Source organism: Choloepus didactylus, chromosome 18, assembly GCF_015220235.1.
Source record: "Choloepus didactylus isolate mChoDid1 chromosome 18, mChoDid1.pri, whole genome shotgun sequence".
Classification (NCBI taxonomy): Eukaryota; Metazoa; Chordata; class Mammalia; order Pilosa; family Megalonychidae; genus Choloepus; species Choloepus didactylus.
Window position 1 is genome coordinate 58,844,536 of NC_051324.1, and position 23,090 is coordinate 58,867,625.

At 35.6% G+C, this 23,090-nt stretch overlaps 1 protein-coding gene across 1 annotated transcript in view; it reads right to left on the bottom strand.

Moving 5' to 3' along the window:
• EFCAB13 (EF-hand calcium binding domain 13) overlaps positions 1–23,090 on the bottom strand; it is a 257,910-nt gene that overhangs the window by 155,671 nt on the left and 79,149 nt on the right. The window contains exon 9 of the mRNA XM_037810242.1: positions 1,326–1,823. Coding sequence (XP_037666170.1) covers positions 1,326–1,823 — 498 coding nt within the window. The remainder of the gene's footprint in view (positions 1–1,325; positions 1,824–23,090) is intronic.

A 23,090-nucleotide genomic window follows, 5' to 3' on the forward strand; every position in this document is an offset into this window, starting at 1 on the left:
GTGCAATCCTGGATTGGATCCTGGGTCAGGAAAAGGACATTTGTGGAACAACTGAAAAAATTTGAATAAGGTCTGCAGATTAGTAAATGGTGTTGTATCAATGTTAACTTCCTGGTTTTTATAATTGTATTATGGCTACATACAATCTTAACATTTGGGAATCTAGATGAAAGATGGGAATTTTATTAAAAATTTTTGCAACCCTGTTATAAATACACAAGTATTGCAAAATGAAAAGTTAAAATGTTAAATTTTAAAATTTGAAAAAAAAAAAACTCCTGGAGACGTCACATTTCAAAGATACCCAATTACTACCAATTTCTTTGGGGAAGTTATACCAGATGAAATATTTCATACTTCTCTATATCCAGATCATTAAGCATCACAGTGGTAAGCGACATTATCTGATCTTAGTGTCTCCTCCAAAGGCCTCTTCTACCCACTGCCTAAATGTTTCCCCCTCCTTTATTGCTTTAACCCAGGGATGTAATTTTTACTGAAATACAAACAACCCTCTGAAATAGAAATGAGGTACAGAGTAACTGTACATCAATAAAGGAATCAGAATGAACATTTCTGTGCCTCCCTAACAGACCACACTCCTTCAACAGAGTTATTTGAATGAATCTCTAATTTTAGTATAAGAATCTCTAATTTTTCACTACTCTCCCATTTTAACAACAATTGTATTCAAAACTAAATGCAATAAAAAGGTCAGTAATGTTCTCTAAAGAGAATAAACATGACTTAAGTAACTTCTGCAGATGACTACAGTAAGGGGTATTTAATTAGATTCTATACACAGCACTTTTTGATAGAAGTAGCACAGAAGTGGGGAAACATGTATTAATTAGGAGACTATTTATTGCTCATCTTTAGGATGACCACAAAGCCTTGGAAGCCTGGGATGTGTAGAACTGATTATTTATCTTGATATTCCCATATCTGTAAGAGATAATATCTGAAGTACTACAGATATCATATATTTTAATTATGGAACTCTGAGCAAAAATTTGACATAAACTTCCTACATCCATGGTAAGTATATAATAAAATAAACATATTTCCAAAGGAAAAGAGATCCATTTGCTAGGAATTTCAGTGACTCTAATCACTAAATAAGCTGTTCAGAGTTAGGCTCCCCCAGGAACTACCATCAAAGCCATAGTATCGTATCCATTGGTCTATTACCAGAAGTGGTGGTTACCCAGGTGATTCACAAGTGAAATGCTTGAAATTATCTAATAATTGATTCATTCTGCTCATTTCTGTAATGACTCAAGAATTCAAGGACTTAGATTGTGACTTACATATACGATACTGACCCAAAGGATTAATTGCAGTTTTTTCCATAGATGAAATCTGTTTAAGGGGACTGGAATGTCTTCTCACAATTGGTTTCTGAAATTTGGGGATACTAGAAATATCACTTTTATCCAGAGACTTTTTGAGGCTTGAAATATTCTTCAAGCTTTGTGGTTTAGACTTTGAGTCATAAATTTCAGCCTTGTCTGAATGTTTTTTAAAGTTTACGTCATCCTTTGTATATGGCTCCTGGGATCCCACATCACTGCTATCAATCCTATCCAGATTTTTTTTTATTTGCCAAGTATTTTTTGAAGTTTTAAATTCAAGATCATCATTCTCCTCAATGATTTCACCATGATATGGAACACTTTTTCTATTTGACTTTTGGTATACCGAAGGTTCAGACAATCTGGAAGATGAACTTCTTTTCTTCTTCAATTGTAGATAGCAACCTGGGGCCTTTGATAACTTTCTGTCTGAAGTAGTTTCATCCAAGGCTGACTCTTCCATAATTGCTAAGTAAGAGAAACATATTGAATTATTTAATTTATCTGTACAATTCATAGTATTTTGCAAAAAAAAAATTTGTCATCATAAAAGCTATTCAAGAAATTATCAGTTGCTCAAACATATAAAACAAAGGTTAATAAATTGAAAAAACTAAAAGAACTGATGACCAAAAGACTGACCAAAAGGTTGGCTATAAGATAAATAAATTTGGTATAATATATTGAAATATTTCCATGCAAAGACTAGCCTTTAGCTGTTCAACATTACACTAAAACTAAAGTTATTGCTCCTAAAGCATAAGATTCTTGTTTCCAACTAATGCACAAGATTCTCATTTCCTCCTCCTTCCCAATTTAGAAAGATAATGAACTAAAAAGACAACACAGATAAAAAATCTGTTATTTATAAGGGTGCAAAACTATGAGGAAGTTGCAGAAAGGGAAAATATTTATTTTTAAAGGTGGAGTCCAAATAATTACTGTCCTGAAGATGCTTAGTCCTTGAGGGGAAAAAAAAATGTCATATATAAAATATCTTTAGGAAACCATGTATAAAATGTCTCAATCGGGGCTTCATTTACAAAATTCATCTGATGACTCAGAATAGTACCTTACATCTGAAGAACACATTTCCAAGTATTTCAAATATAATACTTGATCCTCAAAACAACTCTATGGCATTGTCAAGCTCCTATAAAATCAAAGAAAACAAGAGACTCAAAAGAGTAGCAGTACAATCTTGACTATAAGACATTTCCCTTAGAGAAAACAATATTTCTTAGCTTAGGCTGAATGAGAATGAACAGTTGAAGGAAAATATTTATATTTCAAAAGCCTGAAAATCTTTAAAGATAGTGGAAAGTATCTATAGGTGTTATCTACCAAAGAGAAATAGGCTACTGAAGAGCTATAAACAAAATTTGACACTTCTGCTTTGGGCTAAGATGAAGTTTATAAGAACCAGATTTACTCTCCAGCCTTAATAACTAAAAAATTTGACATAATATAAGGAAAATAACAGTCTTCAGACATTGGACAACAGGCAGCGGAGGAGAGGAATCATTTTAACAGGGAAACAACAAAGATGAGTTCTACAACTGCACCAACTTTACAGCCTGGAAAGAGTTTCCATGCTACAACACAGGACAACCCAAACAGAGCTCAGTGGTCTGAATGAGTTGAGGAAACAGAAATTAGAAATCAGGTAGGTCAAGGAGGCTAGAATGTGAGAATTAGAATGCCAAAGAAGAGAGAACTGCTCAGCAATAGAGATCATCAGAAGGATATTCTTGAGTCTTTGAGTACTAATCTGCATATACATGAGAAGAAACTAACCAAGGACAAGGAAAGATCAACCAGAAAAGTGTACGAATAGCAATTCCTTATCTCACACAAAATTGAGAATGATTTCTGATCCCAGCAGGAGTCGAAAGAGCTCATAACACATGGGGCATCCAGTAGAATCACCAGAAGAATGTCACCATAGTAGATGAGATAAACTAGCATAAAAACTGCTCTGAGACCACCCTAATAAAACTTCAAAGCAGAATCAAAAGCATCCAATTCAATCCAAGTAACTCAACTGTACATCAGAACAAAATTCAACACTACATAAAGGGATACTACAAAATCCAACAGCCAATAACACAATCTTTGCAATGTACAGCATCTAATCAAAAATTACCAGGCATCTAAAATGGCAGGAAAATAAGAGCTACCAGAAAATAACAAATGATAGAAACACACTCAGCAATGAGAGACTTTATGGAACAATGACACAACATTTACATTGTTGCAAGTGTACTTCATAGGTAATAAATGAGTATGTTGTTTTTATTCTTCCTCTGTCCTTCTGTCACTTGGCTCTGGGCATGGTCATGTAAAGTGTATAGCAGAGCACAGTAAATAAAGCTTTAGCATTCTGGCTAGGGGATCCCTAGGAGGCTGTAGAGCATCAGGGAAGTCATGAAGAGAAAACAGCTAAGGAAAGTAACCTATATGGTTGTTTATGAACTCCGGGGCCCACCCATGTGGCTGTGCATAAACAGCATACCATAGACATTGAGAACTAAACTCCAGGACAGAGCACCATCCAGGTCCCATATTGACCAACAGGCAGCATACAGATCTGAATAGCACTGCAAAGGCTTAGGAAACAGAATTAACATTGAAACTATAACACAGAAAACTGAAACTTGCAACTGAACACAAATGAGTCAAATGCCTGCTAAAACAAAGTATCAACATTCTCCATAGAATTTAAACAAGATCCAGAGTGTTGTATCCTGGATACATGTAAAAATTACTTGGCATACAAAGAAACAAGAAAATCTCAATTTGCATGAGAAAAGAAAAACAATAGATGCCAACACTGAGGTGACAAAGATGTTCGAATATTCTAAGTTTTCAAGCAAGTATTATAAAAACATCCAACAAGAGAGGGAAAAAAGTCTCAGCAGAAAAAATAAAAGATATAAAAAAGAACCAAATGGAAATTTCAAAACTGAAAAATACAGTAACAAAAATTATAAAAACTCACTGGATAGGCTCAATAGCAGAATGGAGATATTAGAGGAAGTGTCCATGAACTTGAAGATAGATCAATAGATATTATCCAATCTGAACAGAAGAAAATAAGAACTTTTAAAAATGAACAGAGTCTCAATGATCTGTGGGACAATAACTAAGGTCTAACATTTTTGTCACTGGAGCTCCAGAATGAGAAGAGAAAGAGCATGATTCAGAACAAATACATGAAGAAATAATGGCAGAAAACATTTCAAATTTTCCGAAAAATTGTAAACCTACAGATTCAAGATGCTCCATGAACCTGAACATGAAACACTCAAATAACTCTACTCCCAGACAAATCCCAATCAAACTACTGAAAATTAAAGACAAAGAAAATATCTTGAAAGGAACCAGAGAAAAACAACACAATTTATAGGAGAACAATTACTGGAATAACATAAGCTTTCCATCAGAAACTATGGAATCCAGAAAGAGAAGGAATAACATTTTTTAAATAATGAAAAAAAGAATTGTCAACCCATAATCCCATATCCAGTAAAAATATCTTTCAGGAAAGAAATGGAAATAAAGGCATTCTCAGCTGAAGAAAAACTAACATAATTCATTGTTACCGTATATGCTCTAAATGAATTTCTAAAAGAAGTTCTTCAGACAGAAAGGAAAAATGATAACCAAAGGAAATATGGACAGTCAAAAATGAAGGAAATGCAACAGAAATAGTCAATATCTGGTAAAATATAATAGACTGTTCTTTCCCCTAAGAGATCTTTAAAATGTTTGATGGTTTAAAGCAAAACTTACATTGTCTGATGAGGTTTTCAATCTTTGGAAATGTAATATGCGGTCGCAGTTGACTCGTCTGGGGGGGGGAGGTGGCGGCCGGTTGCCAAATCCTAGGCTCTCAGGATTGCTTGGAGGGTACCGGCGGCGGGGGCTCTTTCCCGGAGGCGAGGGCGAGGCGGGGGACTGGGCCCGGTCCCCGGCGTAGGCGTGCAAAATATGGAGGGCGGCGAGAAAGGAACAGGCGGGACACGGTTCTTTTAGGGTGAAGAAGCCAAGAGAGTTTATTAGGGGAGAGTATAAGCTTATATCGGGCGTTTAGAGGGCGGGGTAGCTGTAGAGGTTAAAGGCTTGGATTGGTTCTGAGAGGGCGCGGAGGTTGATTGAAAAGGGGCGAGAGTTGCTCCGGTAACGGTGTCTGGCAACAATGTATGCGCACTGGTGGTAATGGGAGTTGCACTGGCAACGGGGAGTGTCCGGGCAAGATAAGGGGGTGGGGAAAAGGCGGTTCCCTCCGGCAAGCCTCCCCTAACAGTTTTATTTTGGGTGAGGAAATGGGGCCTGCCTCCGGCCTCACTTTCCCAGGCCCGGGGGGCTGCGGAGGGCGCTGTCGCCCGTGCCCACCACCCTCCCCAGGGGCTGATCAGGTCCCCCAGCCCAGGCCCGCCAAGTTGAAGCACGTAATCAGTGTCCCGCAGTAATACACAAGAAAATTACAATATAAAGTGGGAAGAGTAAAATGATCTATGTAGTGGTAAAATTTCTATATTTCATTTGAGGTGTTAATGATTTTGCAAACTGTAAAATGTTAAGGATGTATGTTGTAATCCCTAGAACAATCATTAAAAAGTGCAAAGAGACATAGTGAAAAAATATATAAACAAATTTAAAACTCAAAAACCATGTATAAAAAGTGAGGGTAGAGACTAGGGAGCTAATGCTTAATTGATACAGAGTTTCAGTTTGGGGTGATGGAAAAGTTTTGGTAATAGATTGTATTGATGGCAGCATGATATTCCGAAAGTAATTAACACCACTGAGCATTCTAAAGTGGTTAAAATGGAAAATTTTAGGCTGTATATACATTATCTGAATAAAAAATTTTTTAAAGTAACCCATAGAACTGTACAACACAGTGAACCCTAATGCAAATGATGGACTATAGTTAATAGTATAATTATAATAATACTGTTTCATCAATTGCAACGAAGTGACCAAACTAATGAAAAACGTTAATGAGAAAACTGCATGTGAGGAGGGGGTATTTAGGAGCCCTGTATATTCTGTATGATTTTTCTGTAAACCTACAACTTTTCTAGAATTAAAAAAGGAGCAAAAAAGGGGGTGAAAAAGAGAGGTAAAAACACGAAAACAAATAAATGGTACACCTAAATCTGAACATACCAATAATTACATTGACTATAAATGGTTTAAACATTCCAATTAGAAGTCCGGGATTATAAGAATGAATACAAAAACATCACCCAACTATACATGTTTTACAAAATTCTTCACATATGATGATATAAAGTTATAATAATGAAGTATAATATTGGAAAAGTACCACGTAAATGCTAACAAAAAGAAAGCTGGAGAAACTATATTAATATCCGACAAAGTAGACTTAAGAGCAAAGAAAATTACTAGTGATAAAGAGGTACATTACATAATGATAAAAGAGTCAATTTACCAAGAAGATATAACTATCCTAAATGTGAATTAACCTAACAACAGAACTTCAAAATGCATGAAGCAAAAACTGAAAAGAAAGGATAAGTACACAAATGCACAATTATATTTTGAGACAACACTCTTCTCTCTATAGAACCACTAGACAGAAAATCAGCAAGGATACAGTACAGAAAAACTGAGCAATACCTGCAAGCAACTGGATCTAACTGACATTTATAGAACATGACACCTAACAATAACAAAATACACATTTTTTTTCAAGTGCACATGGAACATTCATTCAAAACAGCCCATACCCAGGGTTATAAAACAAAACATGGAGCAGAGTGGGTGAGGTAGAGTGGGCTTCTCCACTGTGAAAGAATCTAGAGAGGGACCAGAGGACACCAAGGTCCACAGTTTCAGGGTGTGACCAGCCATAGAAGGACCGCAACAGTACATGGGGTCGTGAAAAAAAAAAATGGAGATGGCACCTTGAGGGAACAGGTGAGTTTGGCCATGACTGCCTCCCAAGGCAGACAGCAGTGAGAAAACCACTGGGCAAGGGAGTGAGCAGTGACTCTGTACTCCTGGGCACCCACCTTGGCAATTAGCTAAGGAGGGGATCTTTCACAGCCATATGGCCAGGAGCTCCTGTGAGGGAACCTGGGAAGCAGCATTTACTCTACCCCCCACAGAAGTCTGGGGTGTGCACTGGCAAGAAGCAGGGGTAGGAGAGGGCACCATACAGAGGCATCAGGAGCCCCTCCCAAACCCCAGGGGCTCATGGGGGCACAGAACACAGGGAGTGGGGCATGTTTGTGCTGGAGAGTCCCCTTGAGCAGACTCCCTGCCAATTGCACAGGGCTCAGATCACAGCCCCAGGGCAAGCAGTCCCCAGTGCACATGGAGAACTGGTGCACAGATTGGTTCCCCACCCACTTTGGACTCTGCCCAGCACCATAGGAGAAGTTTGGGGAACACAGACTTGAGAGTAAAAGATGGCTCAAGAGAACCACCACCTGGTAGGATAGGGAAACAGCACTCCAGCAAGATGTAGCTCTGCCAAAATATATAGAAATACTCAAATAATTCTGCATTTCTCAAAATAGCCTTATCAAGACAAGCAACTTCCCTGAAGCCAACAGAAAATCATAAAGCAATTGAAGAATCTAGAAGATATGGACAAGCCAAACGAACACAGGAAATAGCCAGAAGAGACACAAAATTTGGAGCAATTAAAGAAGTACACACAAATCTCCAAAACAATTTCGATGAGATGGCTAAAGACATAAAAGACATCATGAAGACTCTAGAAGAGCATAAAGAAGAATATGAAAGAGTAAATAAAAACATAGCAAATCTTATGGAAATAAAAGACACTGTGGATCAAATTAAAAACATACTATAAACACACAACAGCAGATTTAAAGAGGCAGTAAAAGAATAGTTGAACTAGAGGACAAAGCAATTGTATACAAAAACCCAAAAGAACTACTGGTGAAAAAAAATTGAAACATCTGAAATGGATCTCAGGGAAATGATGGACAACATGACATGAAAAAATGCAAGAATTGTTAGTGTTCCACAAGGAGAAGAGAAGAGTAAGGGGCTAGGAAGTGTGTTTCAAGACATAGTTGGGGAAAACTTTCCAACCCTTCTAAATGACATAAAGATGCAAATCAAAGATGCCCAATGAACTCCAAATAGAATAAATCCAAATAAATCCACTCTGAGACATATACTGATCACATTGTCAAATGCTGAAGAAGAGAAACTTCTGAAAGCACAAGAGAGAAGCAATTCACCACATACAAGGGAAACAACATAAGACTAAGCACTGACTACTCAGCAGGCACCATGGAGGTGAGAAGGCAGTGGGTATGACATATTTAAGATTGTGAAAGAGAAAAATTCCAGCCAAGAATTCTTTATCCAGCAAAACTCTCCTTCAAAATTGAGGGAAAATTTAAACTTTTCACAGACAAACAAATGTTGAGAGAACTTGTTAACAAGAGACCTGCCCTGCAAGATATACTAAAGGGAACTCTACCAGCTGAGAAAAAAAGAAAGAAGAGAGACATCTGGAGAATGGCACAGAACTGAAGACTGTAAGTAAGGAAACCTTAAAGGAAAACAAAAAGAGGGGGGGAGGATAGATCTGACAATTAAAATCAAAGGACAAGATGGTTGGTTTAAGAATTCCCTTCACAATAATAACTTTGAATGTGAATGGATTAAACTCTCCAATTAATAGATACAGACTGGTAGAATGGATTAAAAAGTATGACCCATCAACATGCTGTTTAAAAGAGACTCACCTTAGATCCTACAACACAAAGAGACTGAAAGTGAAAGGATGGAAAAAATTTGCTATGCAAGTTGCAACCAAAAGAAACAAGGGGTAGCTATACTAATATCAGACAAAATAGATTTTAAATGCAAACATATCATAAGAGACAAGGAAGGACACTATATATTAATAAAAGGGACAATTCATCAAGAAGAAATAACAATCATAAATGTTTATGCACCCAATCAAGGAGCTCCAAAATACATGAGACAAACATTGGTTAAACTGAAGAGAGCCAATAGACACATCTACAATAATAGTGGGAGACTTCAATTAAACCATTCTCTTCTATAGATAGAACAAGACAGAAAAGCAATAAGGAAAATGAGAACATAAACAATATAACCAAATTAGGCTTAACAGACATATATAGATCATTACATTCTAAAGTACCAGAATATAAATTCTTCTCTAGCATCCATGGAATGTTCTCCAGGATAGATCATATGCTCGGGCACAAAACAAGTCTTAATAAATTTTAAAAGATTGAAATTATTCAAAGCACATTCTCTGACCATAATGGAATGCAACTAGAAATCAATAACCACAAAAGAACCAGATCTTTCACAAATATAAAGAGGTTAAACAACACACTCCTAAACCAGTGGGTCAAAGAAGAAATTGCGAGAGAAACAGGTAAATAACTAGAGACAAATGAAAACAAGAACATAACACATCAAAACCTATGGGATGCAGAGAAGGCAATACTAAGAAGGAAAATTATAGCTCTGAGTGCATATATCAAAGACCAAGAAAGAGCTAAAACCAGATACCTAACTGAACAACTAAAGAGGCTAAAGAATGATCATCAAACTAACCCTAAAGCAAGGAGAAGAAAATAAATAACAAAGATTAAAGCAGAAATAAATGAGCTGGAGAACAAAAAAAAAAAAAAAAAAAAACAACAACAGAGAGAATAAATAAAACCAAAGTTGGTTCATTAAGAAGATCAAAAAGATTGATAGAGCCTTAACTAGACCAACAAGGTCAAATAGGGGGAAAACACAAATAAGCAGGACCAGAAATGAGAGCAGAATAATTACTATGGACCCTTAATAAAAAATTATAAGATACATGAACAACTTTATGCCAACAAGCCAGACAATTTAGAGGAAACAGATAGTTTTCTGGAAACATATGAACAACATAGACTGCCCAAGAAGAAAGAGAAGACTTCAACAAACCAACCACAAGCTTCTTTGATTCAATCAGTCATCCAAATTCTACCTACAAATAAGCTTCTTTGATTCAATCAGCCATCAAAAATCTACCTACAAATAAGCTTCTTTGATTCAATCCGTCATCAAAAATCTACCTACAAATAAAAGCCCAGAGCCAGATGGCTTCACAGGACAATTTTACCAAACTTTTCAAAAAAGAATTGACACCATTCCTGTTCAAACTCTTTCAAAAAATTAAAGAAAAATGAACACTACATAATTCATTTTATGGAGCTAATATCACTCTGATACTAAAACCAGATAAAGATACTACAAAAAAGGAAAACTATAGGCCAAATCTCTAATGAACATAGATGCAAAAATTCTCAACAAAATACTAGCAAATCCAATCCAAAGACATATTAAAAGAATCATACACCACAACCAAGTGGGGTTCATTCCTGGCATGCAAGGGTGGTTCAACATAAGAAAATCAATTAATGTAATACAACACATTAACACATAAAAAGGGAAAAATCAAATGATCTTGTTGATAGACAGTGAAAAAGCATTTGACAAAATTCAACATCCCTTTTTGATTAAAAAAAAAAAACCACTTCAAAAGGTAGGAGTTGAAGGAAACTTCCTAAATATGATAAATGGCATATATGAAAAACCAACAGCCAGCATAGTAGTCAATGGTGAGAGACTGAAAGTCTTCCCCCTAATATCAGGAATGAGACAAGGATGCCCAATTTATCACCTCTATTATTCAACATTGTGCTGGAAGTTCTAGCCGGAACAATTCACCAAGACAAAGTAATAAAAGATATCCAAATTTGAAAGGAAGAAGTAAAACTGTCATTATTTGCAGATGATATTATCTTATATTTGGAAAATCCTGATACATCAACAACAAAGCTACGTGATATAATAAACAAATTCAGCAGAGTGGGGGATACTGTATTAATTCACGTACATCAGTAATGTTCCTATATACTAGAACTGACCTAAATGAAGAAACAATAAAAAAAAAAAAAAATCCATTCACAATAGCAACTAAAAAAATCAAGTACCTAGGAATAAACTTAATCAAGGATACCAAAGACCTCTACAAAGAAAATCACATAACTTTACTAAAAGAAATTTTTAAATGACCTAAATAGATAAAAAGACATTCCATGCTCATGGATAGGAAGGCTAAATGTCATTAAAATCTCAATTCTACTCAAACTTATCTACAGATTCAACGCAATTCTGATCAAAATTCTAACAACCTAGTTTGCAGACTTGGAAAAGCTAGTAATCAAATTTATTTGGAAGGGAAAGCAGCCACAAATTGCCAAAACATCCTAAAAAAGAAGAATGAAATGGGATGACTTACATTTCCAGACTTTGAAACCTACTATAAAGCCACAGTGGTCAGAACAGCATGGTGGTTGCCATCATGGATATGAAGTCAAAGGGAAGTCACCGAGAGTGGTGAGGAGCAGAATTTTGTCTCTCCCCTAGAGCAGCTGGCAATTACCCAAAAACTATATGAAACAGTGTTTTCGGGGTCTCCAGTAACCAGTCACACATTGGACACAAGTTTGGAATTGGAGGAAAAACTGAGATCGCAGCGAACATTTAGCTACAGGGAGGGGCAAGATGGCGGCATAGAGAAGAGTGGAAGCTAAGTAGTCCCCCTGGAACAACTACAAAAAACCAGAAACAACTAGTAAATAATCCAGAATAACTGCAGGGAGACAAACGAGACCATCCACTCATCATACACCAACCTGAATTGGGAGGAATGCCCAAGATCACAGCATAACATCTGTAAGTAAAACCTGTGGAACCAAGTCGTGGGACCCCCTCCCCCATAGCCCAAGCTGCAAAGCCTCGTGGTGCCAGAGAGAAGCTCTCTCCCAGCAAGCGAATATAGCTCAGTTGAGCTCCAACTGGGGTTTTAAGTAGCGAGTGTGAACTGCTCACTACAGGTGCACATCCCCAAAAAACAGACAGAGGCTTTGGGCGACGACTGACCTGGGAGAGCCGGAGAATCGCCTTGGACTGGGTCTGAAGGGGACTATCTGTTTCTTTTTTGGATCAGTGGAGAAAGCCGCAGTCATTTTCAGTTTCCAGGGCTGTGAAGCGGAGAAGGGTGGAGAAAGCACAAGCAGAGAGAGAGACCATTGAAATGCTAATGACCTCCACCTGGGAGCTCTGTCTTCTCTAGGAGGAAAGGGGTGGGGCCCTTTCCATTCAGAACCAGACCCCAGAGCCTGGGGGAACACGGCCATACCTCCTCACATCAGTCAAGAATTATAGGCTAACAGGCGTCACCTGCTGGGCAGAAAAGCACAGTGACCTGAGGCATCAAAGGGTGGAGCAATTTTCTAAGACATACCCGCAGGGAAACCAGATACTGAATATTTCTTCCCTCTGGGACCTGAGCCTGTTCTGGTCTGGGAAAACCTGATTTGGATAACCAAGGATACCATGCCTAGACAACAGAAAATTACAACCTACACTAAGAAAAACAAAGTTATGGCCCAGTCAAAGGAACAAACATACCCTTCAACTGAGATACAGGAATTTAAACAACTAATGCTAAATCAAATCAAAAAGTTTAGAGAAGATATTGCAAAAGAGATAGAGGCTGTAAAGGAAGCACTGGACATGTATACGGCAGAACTCAAAAGTTCAAAAAAACAACTAGTCGAATCTATGGAAATGAAAGGCACAACACAAGAGATGAAAGACACAATGGAAACATACAACAGCAGATCTCAAGAGGCAGAAGAAGACACTCAGGAACTGGAGAACAAAACACCTGAAAGCCTACACGCAAAGGAGCAGATGGAGAAAAGAATGAAAAAATATGAGCAACGTCTCCGGAAACTCAAGGATGAAACAAAGTACAATAATGTACGTATCATTGGTGTCCCAGAAGGAGAAGAGAAGGGAAAGGGGGCAGAAGCAATAATAGAGGAAATAATTAATGAAAATTTCCCATCTCTTATGAAAGACATAAAATTACAGATCCAAGAAGCACAGCGTACTCCAAACAGAAGAGATCTGAATAGGCCTATGCCAAGACACTTAATAATCAGATTATCAAATGTCAAAGACAAAGAGAGAATCCTGAAAGCAGCAAGAGAAAAGCTATCCATTACATACAAAGGAAGCTTAATAAGACTATGTGCGGATCTCTCAGCAGAAACCATGGAGGCAAGAAGGAAGTGGTGTGATATATTTAAGATACTGAAAGAGAAAAACCGCCAACCAAGAATCCTGTATCCAGCAAAGCTGTCCTTCAAATATGAGGGAGAGCTCAAAATATTTTCCAACAAACAGACAATGAGAGACTTTGTGAACAAGACACCTGTCCTACAGGAAATACTAAAGGGAGCACTACACGGTGATAGAAGACAGGAGTGCGTGGTTTGGAACACAATTTGGGGAGACAGTAGCACAACAATGTAAGTACACTGAACAAAGGTAACTATGAATATGGTTGAGAGAGGAAGGTGGGGAGCATGTGAGACACCACAAGAAAGGAGGAAAGATAAAGACTGGGACTGTGTAATTTGGTGAAATCTAGAGTATTCAATAATTGTGATAAAATGTCAAATATGTTCTTTTACGAAGGAGAACAAGCAAATGTCTACCTTGCAAGGTGTTAAAAATGGGGAGGCACTGGGGGAGGGATGCAATCAGCATAAACTAGAGACTGTAACTAATAGAATCATTGTATTATGCTTCCTTTAATGTAACAAAGGTGACATACAAAGGTGAATGCAGATAAGAGGAGGGGAGAGGGGAGGCATGTTAGACACTTCACATTGGTGGTATTGTCTGATTCTTTATTCTACTTTGATTTAAGGTTATTTTTCCTTTTGCTGCTTCCTAGCTGTCTTTTTTTTTTCCTCTTTCTTTTACCTCTCTACCTTCTTTGAATAATAGGGGAAACTATGTGTGTGAGGGGGGTATATGGGGACTCTGTATATTCTGTATGATTTTTCTGCAAACCTACAACTTCTCCAATAAAAAAAAATTATGGGGAAAAAAAAACAGCATGGTATTGGCACAAAGGTAGACATATTGATCAATGGAATCAAATTGAGAGTTCAGAAATAGACCGCCAGATCTATGGTTGACTAACTTTCTTAATTCAATTTTATTGAGATATATCCACATATCATACAGTCATCCAAAGTGTACAATAAATTGTTCACAGTACCATCATATAGTTGTGCATTCATCACACCAATCTGTTTTTTGAACATTTTCCTTGTACCAGAAAAAGTGAAAATAAGAATAAAAACTAAAGTAAAAAAGAGAACCCAAATCATCCCCCCTCCCACCCTTCTTTTCATTTGGTTTTTGGTTTCCATTTTTCTACTCATCCATCCATAAACTGGATAAAGGAAGTGTGATCCACAAGGCTTTCACAATCACAGTGTCACCCCTTGTAAGCTACATTGCTATACAATCATCTTCAAGAGTCAAGGCAACTGGGCTGCAGTTTGACAGTTTCAGGTATTTACTTCTAGCTATTCCAATGAATTAAAACCAATGAATTAAAATAGGAATTAAAACCTAGGGACAATAATTAAGGGCTGAAAAGAGCTATGGGGTGTTTTAGGTCATGCGAATTGTTTAAAATTGAGATAAAAAGATAATTCAATGAAGGAAAGATAGTCTTTTAGACATACAGTGTTGAAAGAATTGGATACCTAAGTCACGATAATGTAAGATATCAATGGATTATCATGGATGTAACATATGCTATGTGAACTTAGGAATCCCCTACTTCATAAGTCAAGCCATTAATCTTGAGGCCTGTCTTGTGAAACTTATGGTTGCAAAGGGGAGGCTAAGCCCACCTATAATTATGCCTGGGAGTCACCTCCAGAAAACCTCTTTTGTTGCTCAAATGTGGACTTTCTCTCTCCAAGACCATCTTTGCAAATAAATTCATCACCCTCCCTGATGTGGGACAGGACCACCCAGGTGAATGAGTCTCCCAGGCAATGTGGGACACAGATTCTGGGAAAGAGCCTGACCCTGGCATTGAGGGATTTAGAATGCTTTTTTAACCAAAGTTGGGGAGGGGGGAGGGAGAAAGGCAACAAAATAAGGTTTCATGGCTAAGAGAATTCAAATAGTGTCAAGAAGCTGTCATGAAGGTTACTACTATGCAAGCTTCAGCTAGATATGCCAAATGACCACAGTATGATAAGCCCTAGTCAAGAGTAGTCCCCAAAACCCAAAGAACACCTGGATCCCCATCTGAGATCTACAAAAGTTTCACTCACTAAGTTTATTCTTCAGAAACTTAAATCCTCCAGAGAACTCCTATGCCAGCTCAGTCCCAAAACCCAAAGGCAATAGCCTCTTCAAGAACATCAACAAGATGTGTCCCCTTTTCACATAATGTCAACACCCCTCTTCAACATGAATAAGTTAGGGTGGTCACTGTCTAGACATCCCTGAAGATTGGGAAAGTGATTAAACTAGAGGAAGGGATAGCAACAGAAAAGATGTAATTTAACAAAGGATTATGAATACTGAATCTCCATCTAATTTTCTTTTTCTTAGTTGATAGGGTTCTAGAATAGCTAGAAGGAAAGGATTGAAATGGTAGAACTGTAACCCATAGCATTCTTTGAAATTTGCTCTATGGCTACTTGTTAAATTGTAATTTGAAAGTTATCACCTTTTTGTATATAGGTTATATTTCCCAATAAGGAAATTACTGAAACTATGGCACTGTAACTCATAATATTCTTTGAAATTTGCTCTGTAACCATTTGTTAAATTGCACTTGGAAAGTTATCACTTCCATGTATATATGTTATATTCCAAAATAATAAATGTGATTAAAGAAAACCAATGACAAACTAAAGAGAATTGAAATAATACAAAGTAATTCTGTGACCATAAAGGAATTAGATTAGAAATCAATGACAGAAAGAAAATTGGAAAACTTCTAAACACTTGTAAATTAAACAACTCACTAAATAATCCACAGGACAAGAAGGAAGCCTCAAGAAAGATTAGGAAGTGTTTTGAACTAAATGAAAAAAGATACAACACACCAAAATTAGTGAGATACAGGTAAAAGAGTGCTTAGAGGGAAACTTACAGCATTAAATGCTTGTATTAGAAAAAAAAAGCAAAAGGAAGGTTTCAATCAATAATCTAAACTTTCCCCTTACAAAACTAGAAAAAAAGAGGAGGAAAACAAAGCCAAAGCAAACATAATAGATATAATAAAGATAAATCAATTATATTAAAAGCAGAAAAATAGAGAAAATTGATGAAACCAAAAGCTAGTTCTTTAAAAGGATCAATTAACTTTATAATCCTCAATGAATATGAACAAATTAAAAAAAATAGATCTAACTTACCAATATCAGTAATGACAGAAGGGATATCATTCAAACCCTACAGACTAATTAAAAAGTAATAAAAGAATACTATAAACAACTCTACCCACATAAATTTGACAACTTAGATTACAGGGATCAATTCCTCCAAAAACACAAACTACCAAAGCTTACCCAAGATGAGACAGTTAACCTGAATTGTCCTATATTCTAGTAAAGAAATTTAAATTAAAATCCTTCAAGAAAAAGAAATGTCCAGGCCCAAATAGTTTCACTGGAAAATTTTTCCAAACATTTAAAGGAGAAAAATAGCACCAATTCTATACAACCTCTTCCAGAAAACAGAAAAGGATGAAACTCTTTCCACCTCATTTCATAAGGCAAATATTACCCTGATACAGAAACCAATAATGACAACACAAGAAAATAAAACTACAGACCAATATCCCTCAGGAACATAAATGTAAGTATCTTTAATGAAAGAATAGCTAATTGAAATCAGTGATATATAAATAGAATCATACACCATCACCAAGTGGCATTTATCCATGGAATATAAAGCTAATTCAATTTTCAAAAATTACTCAATGCAATTCACCATGTTAATTAACAGTGTAAAAAGGGAAATCTATATACTCATATCAATTGATGCAAAAAAGTACTGACAACATTTTATACCCATTCATGATTTAAAATGCTGAAAAAATTAGGAATTGAATAAAACTTCTCAAACTGATAAAGAGTATCTACACAAAAATTTACAGGTATCATCATACTTAATGGTGAAATACTAAATGCTTTTTCCTTAAGATCAAGAACAACACAAAGATGCCCCTCTTCACCACCCTTATTCACCATCATACAGTAAATCCTAGTAGTGGAATAAGGCAAGAAAAAGAAACAAAAGGCATACAGATTGGAAAGATAGAAAACTGTCCCTATTAGTAGATGACATCACTTTCTACATGGAAAAACCCAAAAAAATCACAAAAGAAATTCCTAGAACTAATATACAAATTCAGTAAGGTCAAAAGATACAAAGTCAATACACAAAAATCAATCAAATTTCTAAATACTGGCAATGCAAAATTGGAAACTAAAATTTGTTTAAATACCATTTATAATAACTCCAAATACAATGAAATACTTAGCTATAAATCTAATAAAATATACAGGATACATATACTGAAAACCACAAAATGCTGGTAAAAGAAATCAAAGATAACCAAAACAAATGAGAAAACATTGATCATTCATGGGTTGGAAGATTTAGCATAGCAAAATTGTCAATTCTTTCCAAATTGATTTTCAGATTTAACACTATTATATCTTTTATCCTGTGATTCTCAAACTTTGATGTGTATAAAGTTGTTAATGCAGTGCCTTGATTCTGCTCCACCCCAGATTACTCTGATACAGTAGATGTGGGATGAAGATCTGAACACTTCATCTTTGATATGCAACCCATGTAACTCTCATGCCGTACACCAATTTTACTTTTAGAAAGTGTCCTACACCCTTCTTCCAAGTAGTCATTTACTAATTATTTGCTAAACAATAAAGGTGCAAAAGGCATGGATCCTCTTATTTACTATAATATGGCTTGAATTTCTATAATTTGGTTTAACAGTGCTGTTGTGGATGACATTAGAGGTAAACTTTAAGATTGGGTATAGTACATTTTAAGTGAATCTGGTAGTTCACTTTTCATTAAAATAATAATTGTTAAAATCACAAGTAAGAATTATAAGAGAGCAAACCAGTGGATAACCATACAGACTTATGCATTTTGTCTTGTCATAAAGGTTTGAGCCTTATGAGTTTTATGAGCCAAAGTCACCTCCAGCTGAGAACCACTGCCTTACAGTGATCAAACAATAGTCAACTAGTTCCACCCTCAGTCTCAGAGCTTCCAAACAGCTTTCTAGTTCATCATTCTTAAATATGAGCAGACAACAAAAGATCACCAGTCATATAAGGAATGCCTGTAAAATGAATGGTTAGAGACTAAAACAAACAGAAAGAAGCACCTTGAAGGAAGCCTCATGAGTGAAAATGAATATTTTAAAAATTATCAATATCCTTCATGCAACAGAAGATATTATATCCGTGAAACAAGAAAAGGAGCATCCATGAAAGAAGAGGATGTTATAATAAAACAACCTTCAGAGCTCAAAGAGTTCTTGAAAATGATAAAAGATAGCACAAATGAAAAAACCTAAATAGGTGGATTGGAATGTAAAATTAAGGAAATCTGCCAAAACAAAAGGCAAGAGATAGAAAATGGTAAGAAAAAAGTTATAAAATAATAAAGGTAAAATGTTAAAATGAAGAGCCAGTCTAGGATGTCAAATATACAAATAATAAGAGTTCCAGAGAGCAATTAGAGGAAATGAAATCATCCATAAAATTTTTCACATTTTCCAGAACCAAAAGACACCATACCCAGCAGAAACATTGCAAATAAAACTATATCAAGGTACATCAGAGTGAAATTTCAGAACAATGGGTGGAAAGAAAACATCCTATAAGATTTCAAAGAGAAAAATAAAGTATAAACAAAGGATCAGAAATCAGAAGAGTTTTGCATTTCAATAGCAACAACGAAAGACAGAAAATCCAAAATTCTGAGGGAAAATTATTTCCAAGCTGGAATTCTATACCTAGTCAAACTATTAATCAATAATGAGGAGAGAATAAAGACATTTTTAAATTATTGAAGGTTTCAAAAATTGTTTCCCATAGACTTATGCTCAATAAGGTCCTGGATAATGTGCTCCACCAAAACAAGGAATTAAAAAGAGAGAGAGAGAAAGAAAGACACGGAACTCTGATACAGGAGGAGAGAAGTAAAAAGAGTCTCCAGAATACTGATAAAGGGAGATTCAGGTTGACAGTTGCACATAAGCTTTAGAGGGCAGCAAATCCATACTGAAGAATATCAAGAAGAATCTAAGGGAGTTTTCTTCAAGAAGACAAAACTAATACAATATATATGGTGCATCAAAACTTACAGGTAAGATATTTACACAGTTGGCAGAGTCTGGAGTTGGATCAGTAACAAATATACTTTTTAAAAGCCAAGCAAATAAATAAGACAATTATTAACTCAGAAAGGGGAAAAGTTATACAGAAAAAAAGAAAGTAACCATAAGAGACTATATAGCTCAGCTGTGACTATTGTTTACAGAGACATATTAATATAAATACTGAATAAAAATTAACCAAATTCCCTATATAAATTAGGAGGTATAGGAAGGGTAAGAGGTTATGGTGGGGAGAGGGAAGATAAAACAGAACTAAATCCTTGTTTTTTGTAGTGGAAAGTTTACTGTATACACCCAAAATTTAAAAATCAAAAAGTAGTTTTATAAAAATGTTATTTAGTTTCCTGAAGATAAGTATTAAGGAATAAGCTAAAATATTTTAAATGTTTACCTTGGGAGAAGCTAAGAGAAAAGTCAGGCAAAGCACTGCTTTTTTTGTAACAAACTTCATTGAACTACATAATTCTTAAAATTGTATTCATAATTATTCACAATTGCGAAAAGATAGGAGCAACCCAGTATCTATCAACAGATGAATGGATAAACAAATGATGATATATACATACAATGGATATTATTCAGCTGTAAAAAGGAATAAGTTCTGACACAAGTGGTAACATGGATAAATCTTGAAGGCACTTCTTATTTCACCTTGAGTGAAATAAGACAAATACAAAAGGACAAATATTGTATGATGTCATTGACATGAAATAATTAGAATGACAAATTAAGAGAGTCAGAAACAAGAATATGGGTTACCAGAGGCCAAGATGGAGGTAGGGAATGCGGAGTTAATGCTTAATTGCTACAGAGTTTCTGTTTAGGATAATGGTAAGGTTTTGGTAATTGATGGTGGTGAAGATAACATAACATTGTGAATGCAACTAACACCACTGAATTACATATTTGAATGTGATGTGCTTAAAAGGAGAAAGTTTAGGCGGCATATGTGTTACTAGAGTAAAATTAAAAATATATATATATAGGACTGTACAACACAGTGAATCCTAATGTAAACTATGGTCTGTGGTTAATAGAATAATTATAACAATATTATTTAATAAATTGTAACAAAGTTACCAGACTAATGCACTAATGTGTGTGAGGAGGGGGTATATGGGAATTCTGTATTTTCTTCATGATTTTTCTGTAAATCTAAAACTTCTCTAATAAGAATTTTTTAATTGTATGCATGGATAATCTTAACCAAAGGATATATGGACAAATTGGAAAAGTAGTAAGGAATAACATGATGTGCAATAGGTACAGACCAAACCTATGTGTTTAATGGATAAAAACTAAACTAAATCATGAATGATAGCTTAGAAAACACTAAAAAATTTTAAAGGATTGATGTCAAAATATCAGAAATACTGACAATTGCAAATTAGATACTATTTTTTTCTTACTATTTTGTTTTAAAGTTGACTTTGTCAGTATTACTCCATACATAAACTCCTGAAGAAGCTGAAAAAGGCACATTACAATTAGAACTATGAATGAAACAGACTGGGTTAGGACTAAGGTAAATTAGAATACAGAGTAAAGGATGATGTTGACTGTATTTTAAAACTCCAACTTCTAGGTGAGACCAAAGGAAAAGAGATTTATTTGGTACAAAATTTATATTTTTTGTAGCACACTATCCAATTTAACATGTCTGGTAAGTTTATTTAAACATCATAATTACAAGGAACCTAGAATAGAGAATGAGTTCTTAATATTCTGTACAGGCTAATGCAATACCCCAATACATCCCAGAATATTTTGGGCAGACAATAAAATAGTATATGCAAAGTCCCCTTGAGGGACCAGGGAAAAATGTGGAAATATTAAACTTCCCCACCTGGGGAATTCCTGCTATTCTTTTAAACAATCAGTTTTCACAATTTGGTAGGCCAAGCCCTCGACCTAGAAGATTGTCCTTATGAAACTTATCTCTCCAATGGTGAAACGAAGCCTACTTATAACTATGCCTAAGAGTCACCCCCAGAAAACTTCCTTGTTGCTTAGGTGTGGCTTGAATCTCTAAGCCAACTCTGCAAATAAACTCACTACCCTCGCCCCTACATGGGACATGACTTCCAGGGGTGTAAATCTCCCCAGCAACGGAGGACATGACTCCCAGAGATGAGCCTGACGCTGGCACCATGGGATGAAGAATGCCTTCTTGACCAAAAGGGGGAAAGAAATGAAATAAAATAACATTTCAGTGGCTAAGAGATTTCAAATAGAGTTGAGAGGTCATTCTGGAGGCTATTCTTATGCATTATATAGATATTTCTTTTTACTGTCTAATGTATTAGAATAGCTAGAAGGAAGTACCTGAAACTGCTGGAATGTAATGCCGGAGCCCTTATTCTAGACGATAATTATATAACTGTACAGCTTTTATCCTGTGACCATGTGATTGTGAAAACCTTGTGATTGACACTCCCTTAATCCAGTATATGGGCATATGAGCAATACTTAAAGACAAAAATTATAAATAATGGGGTGATGAGGGTGTGGGATGTTTGGGGTGTTCCTTTTTTATTATTTTTTTTTTTTGAGGTAAGTAATGAAAATGTTCTGAAATTGATTGTTGTGATGAATACACAGCTATATGATGATACTGTGAGCCACTGATTGCATACTTTGGGTGGATTATATGGTGTGTGAACAAATCTCAATAAAATTGCATTTTAAAAAACTAAGGTAAATAAATTCCCTACCATTCTGAATAAAAAAGTTGACTTTATGCTGCAATATATTAAGGGAAGGAAAAAGTAGAAAAATTATGACAGTCAATTTATATAATCAAGGTTAACTAGGTATGTTTGGGGTATTATAATTAAAAAGTTGACTTTATGCTCAATATATTAAGGGAAAGAAAAAGTAGAAAAATTGTGACAGTCATTTTATATAAACGATGTTAATTAGGTATGTTTGGGGTATTATAATAAATTTTTATAGCCCGGTTTAAGAGTTAGCGTAAAGGATACAGAGAAGGCTTTCAAACCCCAGAAGATAAAACCTGTAAGTTAGTATTTACTATAAAGACTATTTATAAATAAAACTTGCTATAGCAACAAGATCACACTTACAAACATCCTCATACTGTAGCTGTAGTTCATTCAAAACAAATATAATATCCCCAACATCTACCATGTTGTTACCTGTAATAGAAAGAATAAGTTCAAATACTGAATTTACTTTGAACACAAATATAGCTGTCATCCTCTGCTAAAATGAAAACACAAAAATGTGTAGAACTAGGGACACAGGGCCAGCTATTATGTATCTGAATAGTATCTTGAATTGTGAATTTATTAACTCTACATACATTGAAACATAAGACTAAGACCATA